Genomic DNA, 17,195 nt, shown 5'->3' on the forward strand with positions numbered 1-17,195 from the left:
AGTGTAGAGATATATATGTATACAGTGTCCTCCTCTGTAGTGTAGGGATATATATGTATACAGTGTCCTCCTCTGTAGTGTAGGGATATATATGTATACAGTGTCCTCCTCTGTAGTGTAGGGATATATATGTATACAGTGTCCTCCTCTGTAGTGTAGGAATATATATGTATACAGTGTCCTCCTCTGTAGTGTAGGGATATATATGTATACAGTGTCCTCCTCTGTAGTGTAGGAATATATATGTATACAGTGTCCTCCTCTGTAGTGTAGGAATATATATGTATACAGTGTCCTCCTCTGTAGTGTAGGGATATATATGTATACAGTGTCCTCCTCTGTAGTGTAGAGATATATATGTATACAGTGTCCTCCTCTGTAGTGTAGGGATATATATGTATACAGTGTCCTCCTCTGTAGTGTAGAGATATATATGTATACAGTGTCCTCTGTAGTGTAGAGATATATATGTATACAGTGTCCTCCTCTGTAGTGTAGGGATATATATGTATACAGTGTCCTCCTCTGTAGTGTAGGAATATATATGTATACAGTGTCCTCCTCTGTAGTGTAGAGATATATATGTATACAGTGTCCTCCTCTGTAGTGTAGGGATATATATGTATACAGTGTCCTCTGTAGTGTAGGAATATATATGTATACAGTGTCCTCCTCTGTAGTGTAGAGATATATATGTATACAGTGTCCTCTGTAGTGTAGAGATATATATGTATACAGTGTCCTCCTCTGTAGTGTAGAGATATATATGTATACAGTGTCCTCCTCTGTAGTGTAGGGATATATATGTATACAGTGTCCTCCTCTGTAGTGTAGGGATATATATGTATACAGTGTCCTCCTCTGTAGTGTGGAGATATATATGTACACAGTGTCCTCCTCTGTAGTGTGGAGATATATATGTATACAGTGTCCTCCTCTGTAGTGTAGGGATATATATGTATACAGTGTCCTCCTCTGTAGTGTAGGGATATATATGTATACAGTGTCCTCCTCTGTAGTGTAGGGATATATATGTATACAGTGTCCTCCTCTGTAGTGTGGAGATATATATGTACACAGTGTCCTCCTCTGTAGTGTAGAGATATATATATGTATACAGTGTCCTCCTCTGTAGTGTAGAGATATATATGTACACAGTGTCCTCCTCTGTAGTGTAGGGATATATATGTATACAGTGTCCTCCTCTGTAGTGTAGAGATATATATGTACACAGTGTCCTCCTCTGTAGTGTAGAGATATATATGTATACAGTGTCCTCCTCTGTAGTGTAGAGATATATATGTATACAGTGTCCTCCTCTGTAGTGTAGAGATATATATGTATACAGTGTCCTCCTCTGTAGTGTAGGGATATATATGTATACAGTGTCCTCCTCTGTAGTGTGTATACATATATATCTCTACACTACAGAGGAGGACACTGTATACATATATATCCCTACACTACAGAGGAGGACACTGTATACATATATATCTCTACACTACAGAGGAGGACACTGTATACATATATATCTCTACACTACAGAGGAGGACACTGTATACATATCCCTACACTACAGAGGAGGACACTGTATACATATATATCTCTACACTACAGAGGAGGACACTGTATACATATATATCCCTACACTACAGAGGAGGACACTGTATACATATATATCTCTACACTACAGAGGAGGACACTGTATACATATATATCCCTACACTACAGAGGAGGACACTGTATACATATATATCCCTACACTACAGAGGAGGACACTGTATACATATATATCCCTACACTACAGAGGAGGACACTGTATACATATATATCTCTAGTGTCCTCCTCTGTAGTGTAGGGATATATATGTATACAGTGTCCTCCTCTGTAGTGTAGGGATATATATGTATACAGTGTCCTCCTCTGTAGTGTAGGGATATATATGTATACAGTGTCCTCCTCTGTAGTGTAGAGATATATATGTATACAGTGTCCTCCTCTGTAGTGTAGGGATATATATGTATACAGTGTCCTCCTCTGTAGTGTAGGGATATATATGTATACAGTGTCCTCCTCTGTAGTGTATGGATATATATGTATACAGTGTCCTCCTCTGTAGTGTAGGGATATATATGTACACAGTGTCCTCCTCTGTAGTGTAGAGATATATATGTATACAGTGTCCTCCTCTGTAGTGTAGGGATATATATGTATACAGTGTCCTCCTCTGTAGTGTAGGGATATATATGTACACAGTGTCCTCCTCTGTAGTGTAGAGATATATATGTATACAGTGTCCTCCTCTGTAGTGTAGGGATATATATGTATTCAGTGTCCTCCTCTGTAGTGTAGGGATATATATGTATACAGTGTCCTCCTCTGTAGTGTAGAGATATATGTATACAGTGTCCTCCTCTGTAGTGTAGAGATATATATGTATACAGTGTCCTCCTCTGTAGTGTAGAGATATATATGTATACAGTGTCCTCCTCTGTAGTGTAAAGATATATATGTATACAGTGTCCTCCTCTGTAGTGTAGAGATATATATGTATACAGTGTCCTCCTCTGTAGTGTATGGATATATATGTATACAGTGTCCTCCTCTGTAGTGTAGGGATATATATGTATACAGTGTCCTCCTCTGTAGTGTAGGGATATATATGTATACAGTGTTCTCCTCTGTAGTGTAGGGATATATATGTATACAGTGTCCTCCTCTGTAGTGTAGGGATATATATGTATACAGTGTTCTCCTCTGTAGTGTAGGGATATATATGTATACAGTGTCCTCCTCTGTAGTGTAGGGATATATATGTATACAGTGTCCTCCTCTGTAGTGTAGAGATATATATGTATACAGTGTCCTCCTCTGTAGTGTAGGGATATATATGTATACAGTGTCCTCCTCTGTAGTGTAGGGATATATATGTATACAGTGTCCTCCTCTGTAGTGTAGAGATATATATGTATACAGTGTCCTCCTCTGTAGTGTAGGGATATATATGTATACAGTGTCCTCCTCTGTAGTGTGTATACATATATATCTCTACACTACAGAGGAGGACACTGTATACATATATATCCCTACACTACAGAGGAGGACACTGTATACATATATATCTCTACACTACAGAGGAGGACACTGTATACATATATATCTCTACACTACAGAGGAGGACACTGTATACATATATATCTCTACACTACAGAGGAGGACACTGTATACATATATATCCCTACACTACAGAGGAGGACACTGTATACATATACATCCCTACACTACAGAGGAGGACACTGTATACATATATATCCCTACACTACAGAGGAGGACACTGTATACATATATATCTCTACACTACAGAGGAGGACACTGTATACATATATATCTCTACACTACAGAGGAGGACACTGTATACATATATATCCCTACACTACAGAGGAGGACACTGTATACATATATATCTCTACACTACAGAGGAGGACACTGTATACATATATATCTCTACACTACAGAGGAGGACACTGTATACATATATATCCCTACACTACAGAGGAGGACACTGTATACATATATATCTCTACACTACAGAGGAGGACACTGTATACATATACATCCCTACACTACAGAGGAGGACACTGTATACATATACATCCCTACACTACAGAGGAGGACACTGTATACATATATATCCCTACACTACAGAGGAGGACACTGTATACATATATATCCATACACTACAGAGGAGGACACTGTATACATATATATCCCTACACTACAGAGGACACTGTATACATATATATCTCTACACTACAGAGGAGGACACTGTATACATATATATCCCTACACTACAGAGGAGGACACTGTATACATATATATCCCTACACTACAGATGTATACAGTGTCCTCCTCTGTAGTGTAGGGATATATATGTATACAGTGTCCTCCTCTGTAGTGTAGAGATATATATGTATACAGTGTCCTCTGTAGTGTAGGGATATATATGTATACAGTGTCCTCCTCTGTAGTGTATGGATATATATGTATACAGTGTCCTCCTCTGTAGTGTAGGGATATATATGTATACAGTGTCCTCCTCTGTAGTGTAGGGATATATATGTATACAGTGTCCTCCTCTGTAGTGTAGGGATATATATGTATACAGTGTCCTCCTCTGTAGTGTAGGGATATATATGTATACAGTGTCCTCCTCTGTAGTGTAGCGATATATATGTATACAGTGTCCTCCTCTGTAGTGTAGGGATATATATGTTTACAGTGTCCTCCTCTGTAGTGTAGAGATATATATGTATACAGTGTCCTCCTCTGTAGTGTAGGGATATATATATGTATACAGTGTCCTCCTCTGTAGTGTAGGGATATATATGTATACAGTGTCCTCCTCTGTAGTGTAGAGATATATATGTATACAGTGTCCTCTGTAGTGTAGAGATATATATGTATACAGTGTCCTCCTCTGTAGTGTAGGGATATATATGTACACAGTGTCCTCCTCTGTAGTGTAGAGATATATATGTACACAGTGTCCTCCTCTGTAGTGTAGGGATATATATGTATACAGTGTCCTTCTCTGTAGTGTAGGGATATATATGTACACAGTGTCCTCCTCTGTAGTGTAGAGATATATATGTATACAGTGTCCTCCTCTGTAGTGTAGAGATATATATGTATACAGTGTCCTCCTCTGTAGTGTAGGGATATATATGTATACAGTGTTCTCCTCTGTAGTGTAGGGATATATATGTATACAGTGTCCTCCTCTGTAGTGTAGGGATATATATGTATTCAGTGTCCTCCTCTGTAGTGTAGAGATATATATGTATACAGTGTCCTCCTCTGTAGTGTAGGGATATATATGTATACAGTGTCCTCCTCTGTAGTGTAGGGATATATATGTATACAGTGTCCTCCTCTGTAGTGTAGGGATATATATGTACACAGTGTCCTCCTCTGTAGTGTAGAGATATATATGTATACAGTGTCCTCCTCTGTAGTGTATGGATATATATGTACACAGTGTCCTCCTCTGTAGTGTAGGGATATATATGTATACAGTGTCCTCCTCTGTAGTGTAGGGATATATATGTATACAGTGTCCTCCTCTGTAGTGTAGGGATATATATGTATACAGTGTCCTCCTCTGTAGTGTAGAGATATATATGTATACAGTGTCCTCCTCTGTAGTGTAGAGATATATATGTATACAGTGTCCTCCTCTGTAGTGTAGGGATATATATGTATTCAGTGTCCTTCTCTGTAGTGTAGGGATATATATGTATACAGTGTCCTCCTCTGTAGTGTAGAGATATATATGTATACAGTGTCCTCCTCTGTAGTGTAGAGATATATATGTATACAGTGTCCTCCTCTGTAGTGTAGAGATATATATGTATACAGTGTCCTCCTCTGTAGTGTAAAGATATATATGTATACAGTGTCCTCCTCTGTAGTGTAGAGATATATATGTATACAGTGTCCTCCTCTGTAGTGTAGGGATATATATGTATACAGTGTCCTTCTCTGTAGTGTAGGGATATATATGTATACAGTGTCCTCTGTAGTGTAGAGATATATATGTATACAGTGTCCTCCTCTGTAGTGTAGAGATATATATGTATACAGTGTCCTCCTCTGTAGTGTAGAGATATATATGTATACAGTGTCCTCCTCTGTAGTGTAGAGATATATATGTATACAGTGTCCTCCTCTGTAGTGTAGGGATATATATGTACACAGTGTCCTCCTCTGTAGTGTATGGATATATATGTATACAGTGTCCTCCTCTGTAGTGTAGGGATATATATGTATACAGTGTCCTCCTCTGTAGTGTAGGAATATATATGTATACAGTGTCCTCCTCTGTAGTGTAGGGATATATATGTACACAGTGTCCTCCTCTGTAGTGTAGAGATATATATGTATACAGTGTCCTCCTCTGTAGTGTAGAGATATATATGTATACAGTGTCCTCCTCTGTAGTGTAGAGATATATATGTATACAGTGTCCTCCTCTGTAGTGTAGGGATATATATGTACACAGTGTCCTCCTCTGTAGTGTAGAGATATATATGTATACAGTGTCCTCCTCTGTAGTGTAGGGATATATATGTATACAGTGTCCTCCTCTGTAGTGTAGGGATATATATGTATACAGTGTCCTCCTCTGTAGTGTAGAGATATATATGTATACAGTGTCCTCCTCTGTAGTGTAGAGATATATATGTATACAGTGTCCTCCTCTGTAGTGTAGGGATATATATGTATTCAGTGTCCTCCTCTGTAGTGTAGGGATATATATGTATACAGTGTCCTCCTCTGTAGTGTAGAGATATATATGTATACAGTGTCCTCCTCTGTAGTGTAGAGATATATATGTATAGTGTCCTCCTCTGTAGTGTAAAGATATATATGTATACAGTGTCCTCCTCTGTAGTGTATGGATATATATGTATACAGTGTCCTCCTCTGTAGTGTAGGGATATATATGTATACAGTGTCCTCCTCTGTAGTGTAGGGATATATATGTATACAGTGTTCTCCTCTGTAGTGTAGGGATATATATGTATACAGTGTTCTCCTCTGTAGTGTAGGGATATATATGTATACAGTGTCCTCCTCTGTAGTGTAGGGATATATATGTATACAGTGTCCTCCTCTGTAGTGTAGAGATATATATGTATACAGTGTCCTCCTCTGTAGTGTAGGGATATATATGTATACAGTGTCCTCCTCTGTAGTGTAGGGATATATATGTATACAGTGTCCTCCTCTGTAGTGTAGGGATATATATGTATACAGTGTCCTCCTCTGTAGTGTAGGAATATATATGTATACAGTGTCCTCCTCTGTAGTGTAGGGATATATATGTATACAGTGTCCTCCTCTGTAGTGTAGGGATATATATGTATACAGTGTCCTCCTCTGTAGTGTAGAGATATATATGTATACAGTGTCCTCCTCTGTAGTGTAGAGATATATATGTATACAGTGTCCTCCTCTGTAGTGTAGAGATATATATGTATACAGTGTCCTCCTCTGTAGTGTAGGGATATATATGTATACAGTGTCCTCCTCTGTAGTGTAGAGATATATATGTATACAGTGTCCTCTGTAGTGTAGAGATATATATGTATACAGTGTCCTCCTCTGTAGTGTAGGGATATATATGTATACAGTGTCCTCCTCTGTAGTGTAGGAATATATATGTATACAGTGTCCTCCTCTGTAGTGTAGAGATATATATGTATACAGTGTCCTCCTCTGTAGTGTAGGGATATATATGTATACAGTGTCCTCTGTAGTGTAGGAATATATATGTATACAGTGTCCTCCTCTGTAGTGTAGAGATATATATGTATACAGTGTCCTCTGTAGTGTAGAGATATATATGTATACAGTGTCCTCCTCTGTAGTGTAGGGATATATATGTATACAGTGTCCTCCTCTGTAGTGTAGGGATATATATGTATACAGTGTCCTCCTCTGTAGTGTAGGGATATATATGTATACAGTGTCCTCCTCTGTAGTGTAGGGATATATATGTATACAGTGTCCTCCTCTGTAGTGTAGAGATATATATGTATACAGTGTCCTCCTCTGTAGTGTAGAGATATATATGTATACAGTGTCCTCCTCTGTAGTGTAGGGATATATATGTATACAGTGTCCTCCTCTGTAGTGTAGGGATATATATTTATACAGTGTCCTCCTCTGTAGTGTAGGGATATATATGTATACAGTGTCCTCCTCTGTAGTGTAGAGATATATATGTATACAGTGTCCTCCTCTGTAGTGTAGAGATATATATGTATACAGTGTCCTCCTCTGTAGTGTAGGGATATATATGTATACAGTGTCCTCCTCTGTAGTGTAGGGATATATATGTATACAGTGTCCTCCTCTGTAGTGTATGGATAGATATATACATATTCACAATGGCGCATGTCCTCTCCCGCAGCCGCCCTTCGATGGTGAGGATGAGGATGAGCTCTTCCAGTCAATCATGGAACACAACGTCTCGTATCCCAAGTCCATGTCCAAGGAGGCCGTGTCCATCTGTAAAGGGGTAAGAGGGGGTTGCTGCGCACAGCTGAGGGGTTGCTGCGCACAGCTGAGGGGTTGCTGCGCACAGCTGAGGGGTTGCTGCGCACAGCTGAGGGGTTGCTGCGCACAGCTGAGGGGTTGCTGCGCACAGCTGAGGGGTTGCTGCGCACAGCTGAGGGGTTGCTGCGCACAGCTGAGGGGTTGCTGCGCACAGCTGAGGGGCTGCTGCACTGCACCAGTCTGGGCCCCCCTGTATTGAGGTGGGATCCGGGGCCTGCGCTCGCTGCGGTTCTTGTTACTTTGTGTCTCCTGGTGACGGGCTGCGTCTCCGCTGGCCGGTCGCTGCGTCTCCATAGAAACCAGTCAATGCTCAGCCATTGGGTTAACTCTTTCTTCCCTTTGCACTTCGCCGGTGTTCAGGTCTGTGGGTGCTGGCGATGCTGCGGTGACCTGGACATGTGCGCGGCCTCCAACTGTCCCCATACATTATCCTGCGCCACCTGCTTCATGCCCCATAGAGTGATCCGCACACCCACCTGCTTCATGCCCCGTAGAGTGATCCGCACACCCACCTGCTTCATGCCCCGTAGAGTGATCCGCACACCCACCTGCTTCATGCCCCGTAGAGCGATCCGCACACCCACCTGCTTCATGCCCCGTAGAGTGATCCGCACACCCACCTGCTTCATGCCCCGTAGAGTGATCCGCACACCCACCTGCTTCATGCCCCGAAGAGTGATCCGCACACCCACCTGCTTCATGCCCCGTAGAGCGATCCGCACACCCACCTGCTTCATGCCCCGTAGAGCGATCCGCACAACCACCTGCTTCATGCCCCGTAGAGCGATCCGCACACCCACCTGCTTCATGCCCCGTAGAGCGATCCGCACACCCACCTGCTTCATGCCCCATAGAGCGAGCCGCACACCCACCTGCTTCATGCCCCATAGAGCGAGCCGCACACCCACCTGCTTCATGCCCCATAGAGCGAGCCGCACACCCACCTGCTTTATGCCCCATAGAGCGAGCCGCACACCCACCTGCTTTATGCCCCATAGAGCGAGCCGCACACCCACCTGCTTCATGCCCCATAGAGCGAGCCGCACACCCACCTGCTTCATGCCCCATAGAGCGAGCCGCACAACCACCTGCTTTATGCCCCGCGGGGCGAGCCGCACACCCACCTTCTCCTGTTTTCACAGCTGATGACCAAACACCCAGTGAAGCGCCTGGGCTGCGGGCTGGAGGGCGAGCGCGACATCCGAGAGCACGCCTTCTTCAGGAGGATCGACTGGGAGAAGCTGGAGAACCGCGAGATCCAGCCACCATTCAAGCCAAAAGTGGTAAGCGCCCCAGGGGGTGAGATACAGGGGCTCCGGGCTGATGGTGAGATACAGGGGCTCCGGGTGAGATACAGGGGCCCCGGGCTGATGGTGAGATACAGGGGCTCCGGGTGAGATACAGGGGCCCCGGGCTGATGGTGAGATACAGGGGCTTCGGGCTGATGGTGAGATACAGGGGCTCCGGGTGAGATACAGGGGCTCCGGGTGAGATACAGGGGCCCCGGGCTGATGGTGAGATACAGGGGCTCCGGGTGCGATACAGGGGCTCCGGGTGCGATACAGGGGCTCCGGGTGAGATACAGGGGCCCCGGGCTGATGGTGAGATACAGGGGCTCCAGGCTGATGATGGCGGGGGACTCCGGGTGAGATACAGGGGCTCCGGGCTGATGGTGAGATACAAGGGCTCCGGGTGAGATACAGGGGCTTCGGGCTGATGGTGAGATACAGGGGCTCCGGGCTGATGATGGGGGGGGGGGAACGCGGGTGAGATACAGGGGCTCCGGGCTGATGATGGGGGGGGGACCCCGGGTGAGATACAGGGGCTCCGGGTGAGATACAGGGGCTCCGGGCTGATGATGGGGGGGGACCCCGGGTGAGATACAGGGGCTCCGGGCTGATGGTGAGATACAGGGGCCCCGGGCTGACGATGGGGGCCAATCTCAGACTGTGAGCCTGAACTCTACTCACACCCAGAGCTGCGCTCCAATAACACTCAGACGTGGAGTGCAGTTCTGGCTGTGACTGGACTATAGACGTGATGTGCAGCTCTGGCTGTGACTGGAGCGCAGCACATGGTGTGCAGCAGATGACGTCTGTCAGTTTTCCTCCGCTCACCCCCGGAGTTGCGCGGATGTGATGTGTTCTTCGTGCCTCTATATAAAGCTAAGGTGTGATCACAGCCCCGTCACTCCCCTCGTGATCTGCCACCGCTGGGCCGGAGGAGGGGGATATATATAATCCCGTTATGTCTGAGCTCCAGTTGTGTGCTGCCCCTTTAAGAGCAGAGGAATGTTGTGCTGTATCTGATACATTGTGTCTGCTCCATCGGCTGCCGCTTATAGATTGCGCCTTGTCACGCTGCAGCTGATACTTTGCGTCCTGTCGCGCTGCTGCTTATACAGTGCCTACAAGTAGTCTTCAACCCCCTGCAGATTTATAATATGTACAGTGCCTACAAGTAGTATTCAACCCCCTGCAGATTTATAATATGTACAGTGCCTACAAGTAGTCTTCAACCCCCTGCAGATTTATAATATGTACAGTGCCTACAAGTAGTCTTCAACCCCCTGCAGATTTATAATATATACAGTGCCTACAAGTAGTCTTCAACCCCCTGCAGATTTATAATACATACAGTGCCTTCAAGTAGTATTCAACCCCCTGCAGATTTATAATATGTACAGTGCCTACAAGTAGTATTCAACCCCCTGCAGATTTATAATATGTACAGTGCCTACAAGTAGTATTCAACCCCCTGCAGATTTATAATATGTACAGTGCCTACAAGTAGTCTTCAACCCCCTGCAGATTTATAATATGTACAGTGCCTACAAGTAGTATTCAACCCCCTGCAGATTTATAATACATACAGTGCCTTCAAGTAGTATTCAACCCCCTGCAGATTTATAATATGTACAGTGCCTACAAGTAGTATTCAACCCCCTGCAGATTTATAATACATACAGTGCCTTCAAGTAGTATTTAACCCCCTGCAGATTTATAATATGTACAGTGCCTACAAGTAGTCTTCAACCCCCTGCAGATTTATAATATGTACAGTGCCTACAAGTAGTATTCAACCCCCTGCAGATTTATAATATGTACAGTGCCTACAAGTAGTATTCAACCCCCTGCAGATTTATAATATGTACAGTGCCTACAAGTAGTCTTCAACCCCCTGCAGATTTATAATATGTACAGTGCCTACAAGTAGTCTTCAACCCCCTGCAGATTTATAATACATACAGTGCCTTCAAGTAGTATTCAACCCCCTGCAGATTTATAATATGTACAGTGCCTACAAGTAGTCTTCAACCCCCTGCAGATTTATAATATGTACAGTGCCTACAAGTAGTATTCAACCCCCTGCAGATTTATAATACATACAGTGCCTTCAAGTAGTATTCAACCCCCTGCAGATTTATAATATGTACAGTGCCTACAAGTAGTATTCAACCCCCTGCAGATTTATAATATGTACAGTGCCTACAAGTAGTATTCAACCCCCTGCAGATTTATAATATGTACAGTGCCTACAAGTAGTATTCAACCCCCTGCAGATTTATAATATGTACAGTGCCTACAAGTAGTCTTCAACCCCCTGCAGGTTTATAATATGTACAGTGCCTACAAGTAGTCTTCAACCCCCTGCAGATTATACAGTGCCTACAAGTAGTCTTCAACCCCCTGCAGATTATACAGTGCCTACAAGTAGTCTTCAACCCCCTGCAGATTTATAATATGTACAGTGCCTACAAGTAGTCTTCAACCCCCTGCAGATTTATAATATGTACAGTGCCTACAAGTAGTATTCAACCCCCTGCAGATTTATAATATGTACAGTGCCTACAAGTAGTCTTCAACCCCCTGCAGATTTATAATATGTACAGTGCCTACAAGTAGTCTTCAACCCCCTGCAGATTTATAATATGTACAGTGCCTACAAGTAGTATTCAACTCCCTGCAGATTTATAATATGTACAGTGCCTACAAGTAGTATTCAACCCCCTGCAGATTTATAATATGTACAGTGCCTACAAGTAGTCTTCAACCCCCTGCAGATTTATAATATGTACAGTGCCTACAAGTAGTATTCAACCCCCTGCAGATTTATATTATGTACAGTGCCTACAAGTAGTCTTCACCCCCTGCAGATTTATAATATGTACAGTGCCTACAAGTAGTCTTCAACCCCCTGCAGATTTATAATATGTACAGTGCCTACAAGTAGTCTTCAACCCCCTGCAGATTTATAATATGTACAGTGCCTACAAGAAGTATTCAACCCCCTGCAGATTTATATTATGTACAGTGCCTACAAGTAGTCTTCACCCCCTGCAGATTTATAATATGTACAGTGCCTACAAGTAGTCTTCAACCCCCTGCAGATTTATAATATGTACAGTGCCTACAAGTAGTTTTCAACCCCCTGCAGATTTATAATATGTACAGTGCCTACAAGTAGTATTCAACCCCCTGCAGATTTATAATATGTACACTGCCTACAAGTAGTATTCAACCCCCTGCAGATTTATAATATGTACAGTGCCTACAAGTAGTATTCAACCCCCTGCAGATTTATAATATGTACAGTGCCTACAAGTAGTCTTCAACCCCCTGCAGATTTATAATATATACAGTGCCTACAAGTAGTATTCAACCCCCTGCAGATTTATATGTACAGTGCCTACAAGTAGTATTCAACCCCCTGCAGATTTATAATATGTACAGTGCCTACAAGTAGTCTTCAACCCCCTGCAGATTTATAATATGTACAGTGCCTACAAGTAGTATTCAACCCCCTGCAGATTTATAATATGTACAGTGCCTACAAGTAGTATTCAACCCCCTGCAGATTTATAATATGTACAGTGCCTACAAGTAGTATTCAACCCCCTGCAGATTTATAATATGTACAGTGCCTACAAGTAGTATTCAGCCCCCTGCAGATTTATAATATGTACAGTGCCTACAAGTAGTCTTCACCCCCTGCAGATTTATAATATGTACAGTGCCTACAAGTAGTCTTCAACCCCCTGCAGATTTATAATATGTACAGTGCCTACAAGTAGTCTTCAACCCCCTGCAGATTTATAATATGTACAGTGCCTACAAGTAGTCTTCAGCCCCCTGCAGATTTATAATATGTACAGTGCCTACAAGTAGTCTTCACCCCCTGCAGATTTATAATATGTACAGTGCCTACAAGTAGTCTTCAACCCCCTGCAGATTTAGCAGGTTTGATAAGATGCAAACTTCAAACAAGAGCAGGATTTATTAACAGATGCATAAATCTTACAAACCAACAAGTTTTGTTGCTCAGTTAAATTTTAATACATTTTCAACATAAAAGTGTGGGTCAATTATTATTCAACCCCTAGGTGTAATATTTTGTGGAATAACCCTTGTTTGCAATTACAGCTAATAATCGTCTTTTATAAGACCTGATCAGGCCGGCACAGGTCTCTGGAGTTATCTTGGCCCACTCCTCCATGCAGATCTTCTCCAAGTTATCTAGGTTCTTTGGGTGTCTCATGTGGACTTTAATCTTGAGCTCCTTCCACAAGTTTTCAATTGGGTTAAGGTCAGGAGACTGACTAGGCCACTGCAACACCTTGATTTGTTCCCTCTTGAACCAGGCCTTGGTTTTCTTGGCTGAGTGCTTTGGGTCGTTGTCTTGTTGGAAGATGAAATGACGACCCATCTTAAGATCCTTGATGGAGGAGCAGAGGTTCTTGGCCAAAATCTCCAGGTAGGCCGTGTTATCCATCTTCCCATGGATGCGGACCAGATGGCCAGGCCCCTTGGCTGAGAAACAGCCTCGCAGCATGATGCTGCCACCACCATGCTTGACTGTAGGGATGGTATTCTTGGGGTCGTATGCAGTGCCATCCAGTCTCCAAACGTCACGTGTGTGGTTGGCACCAAAGATCTCGATCTTGGTCTCATCAGACCAGAGAACCTTGAACCAGGCTGTCTCAGAGTCCTCCAAGTGATCATGAGCAAACTGTAGACGAGCCTTGACATGACGCTTTGAAAGTAAAGGTACCTTACGAGCTCGTCTGGAACGGAGACCATTGCGGTGGAGTACGTTACTTATGGTATTGACTGAAACCAATGTCCCCACTGCCATGAGATCTTCCCGGAGCTCCTTCCTTGTTGTCCTTGGGTTAGCCTTGACTCTTCGGACAAGCCTGGCCTCGGCACGGGAGGAAACTTTCAAAGGCTGTCCAGGCCGTGGAAGGCTAACAGTAGTTCCATAAGCCTTCCACTTCCGGATGATGCTCCCAACAGTGGAGACAGGTAGGCCCAACTCCTTGGAAAGGGTTTTGTACCCCTTGCCAGCCTTGTGACCCTCCACGATCTTGTCTCTGATGGCCTTGGAATGCTCCTTTGTCTTTCCCATGTTGACCAAGTATGAGTGCTGTTCACAAGTTTGGGGAGGGTCTTAATTAGTCAGAAAAGGCTGGAAAAAGAGATAATTAATCCAAACATGTGAAGCTCATTGTTCTTTGTGCCTGAAATACTTCTTAATACTTTAGGGGAACCAAACAGAATTCTGGTGGATTGAGGGGTTGAATAATAAATGACCTCTGAATAAACTTTTCACAATTTAAAAAAAAAATAAAAAAAAGAAATAACATTCTTTTTTGCTGCATTTCACACTTCCAGGCTGATCTACAGTCCAAATGTCACAATGCCAAGTTACCTCCGAATGTGTAACCTGCTAAATCTGCAGGGGGTTGAATACTACTTGTAGGCACTGTATACACAGGTGTAATCTGCAGGGGGTTGAATACTACTTGTAGGCACTGTAGATTGCGCCTTGTTGCGCTGTCGCTGATATAGTGTCCTTTTGCGCTGTCGCTGATACATTGTGTCCTGTTGCGCTGCCCCTGATACGTTGCGCCTTGTCGCGCTGCCACTGATACTTTGTCTCTTCTCTCCCCGCAGTGCGGTAAAGGAGCGGAGAATTTCGACAAGTTCTTCACCCGCGGGCAGCCGGTGCTGACGCCCCCCGACCAGCTGGTCATCTCTAACATTGACCAGGCCGACTTCGAGGGCTTCTCCTACATTAACCAGCAGTTTGTGCACCCCAGCCTGCAGAGCGCGCCCTGACCCCCCAGCGCCAGCGCCCGGAAATTTCAAATGTTTAATAATATCCGGAAAATCCTGAAAATTCCGGGGTTATAATATCATGAGAAGCGAATGTTGTGCCCTGGAGGGTCCTGGGCGCCCGGGTTCGGGGACCTGGCAGGCGGTCCGGCCCCCGGCGGCCGCGGTACGGTACGCGCCCCCCTCCGAGGTCTTGGGGTGGGGGTGATTAGCGCATGTTTCTTTCCTCTCTTTTCCGTTTTTCTCGGTCGGAAAGTTCCAGATCTTCTATATTTCTACAGATTTTCTCCCAGAGCCGCCGTTTTTTTACCTTTTTTATCCCCGATTTTCGGCTGTTTTGCGCGGTGACGGCGGTGCACGCGGCTTTGCATGGCCGATCCCCCGGGGTCCGGACCCTTCTAGAACTTTCTGCTCCAGATTTTGTTTTTTAATTTGCAGTAATAATAAATTTTTATTTTGTGACAATTCACCTTTGAGATTTGTGCCAAGAAAGAGATTTTCCGCTCATTTCTGCGCCGCGCACTTTTAGGCTCCGCCCTCCCTGCAGCTGGGGAACTACAACTCCCAGCATCCTCTGCCTTCCATTATTTTGATTTCAGGCAGGAGAACTACACCTCCCAGCGGAGTCCTGCGGGGGAGGGGCCGCACCGGTCAGTGTTAGATTTGCCATATGAAGCGGCAGCGCAGGACGACTACTCCCATCATCCTCTGACATATTAACGCCATAATCACATTATAATGTATCGAGGGACATAATAATCGCAGTCAGTGAGCGCCGACCTGGAAACTGTCAGCAAGCAGTGGCTGGGGGATCTGAGCCCCTGGAGACTGTCAGCAAGCGACCACCGGCCTGGAAACTGTCAGCAAGTAGCAGCTGGGGGATCTGAGCCCCTGGAGACTGTCAGCAAGCGTCTGCCGGCCTTGAAACTGTCAGCAAGCGCCGCCGCCGGCCTGCAAACTGTCAGCAAGCAGTGGCTGGGGATCTAAGTGCATGGACACTATCAGCGAGTATCGGTGGAGTATATAATGTACGTAGGGCCACAGGGAGAGGGGGATATTGAAGTGTTCAGCACTGCTGCTGCCGCTCACGTGACCCGTCACCGGTCGCTGCTGACTGTTTCCAGGATTTCTTATGCACTTTCCTGGCGGCTGCTACTGACTGTTTCCAGGATTTCTCGTGCACTTTCCTGGCAGCTGCTGCTGACTGTTTCCAGGATTTCTCATGCACTTCCCTGGCGGCCGCTGCTGACTGTTTCCAGGATTTCTCATGCACTTCCCTGGCGGCCACTGCTGACTGTTTACAGGATTTCTCGTGCACTTCCCTGGCGGCCACTGCTGACTGTTTCCAGGATTTCTTGTGCACTTCCCTGGCGGCCGCTGCTGATGGTTTCCAGGATTTCCTGCTCTGAAGTATTTTACTGTGAATTTCTGACTGTTTCCTCCGGTCGCGGGTGGAGCACAATCCGCGGTGTGTGCACAGAGAGGCGGACAGTGGGGGGTATAATCGTGGATGGCCCCCCGACATTATAGCTTCCAATACATGTAACCCAGCAATGTCCTCAATAAACTCCTCTTATTGTATCAACTGTCTGGTGTCCAGTGCATGATGGGATGTGTAATAAATAGACCCTTCACTCACCTCCAGAGCTGCACTCACTGTTCTGCTGTTACATCATGTCTTATCCTCCACGCACCTCCAGAGCTGCACTCACTGTTCTGCTGTTACATCGTGTCTTATCCTCCAGTGCTGCACTCACTGTTCTGCTGTTATATCATGTCTTATCCTCCAGAGCTGCACTCACTGTTCTGCTGTTACATCGTGTCTTATCCTCCAGTGCTGCACTCACTGTTCTGCTGTTATATCATGTCTTATCCTCCACGCACCTCCAGAGCTGCACTCACTGTTCTGCTGTTACATCGTGTCTTATCCTCCAGTGCTGCACTCACTGTTCT

At 44.5% G+C, this 17,195-nt stretch overlaps 1 protein-coding gene across 1 annotated transcript in view; it reads left to right on the forward strand.

Annotated features, from left to right (window-relative positions):
• LOC142262561 (protein kinase C alpha type-like) overlaps positions 1-16,830 on the forward strand; it is a 270,331-nt gene extending 253,501 nt beyond the window's left edge. Inside the window, 3 exon segments of the mRNA XM_075332179.1 lie at positions 7,979-8,086; positions 9,267-9,407; positions 15,081-16,830. Coding sequence (XP_075188294.1) covers positions 7,979-8,086; positions 9,267-9,407; positions 15,081-15,245 — 414 coding nt within the window. The 3' untranslated portion in view covers positions 15,246-16,830.
• Positions 16,831-17,195: the final 365 nt, after the last annotated feature.

Source organism: Anomaloglossus baeobatrachus, unplaced genomic scaffold, assembly GCF_048569485.1.
Source record: "Anomaloglossus baeobatrachus isolate aAnoBae1 unplaced genomic scaffold, aAnoBae1.hap1 Scaffold_248, whole genome shotgun sequence".
NCBI lineage: Eukaryota > Metazoa > Chordata > Amphibia > Anura > Aromobatidae > Anomaloglossus > Anomaloglossus baeobatrachus.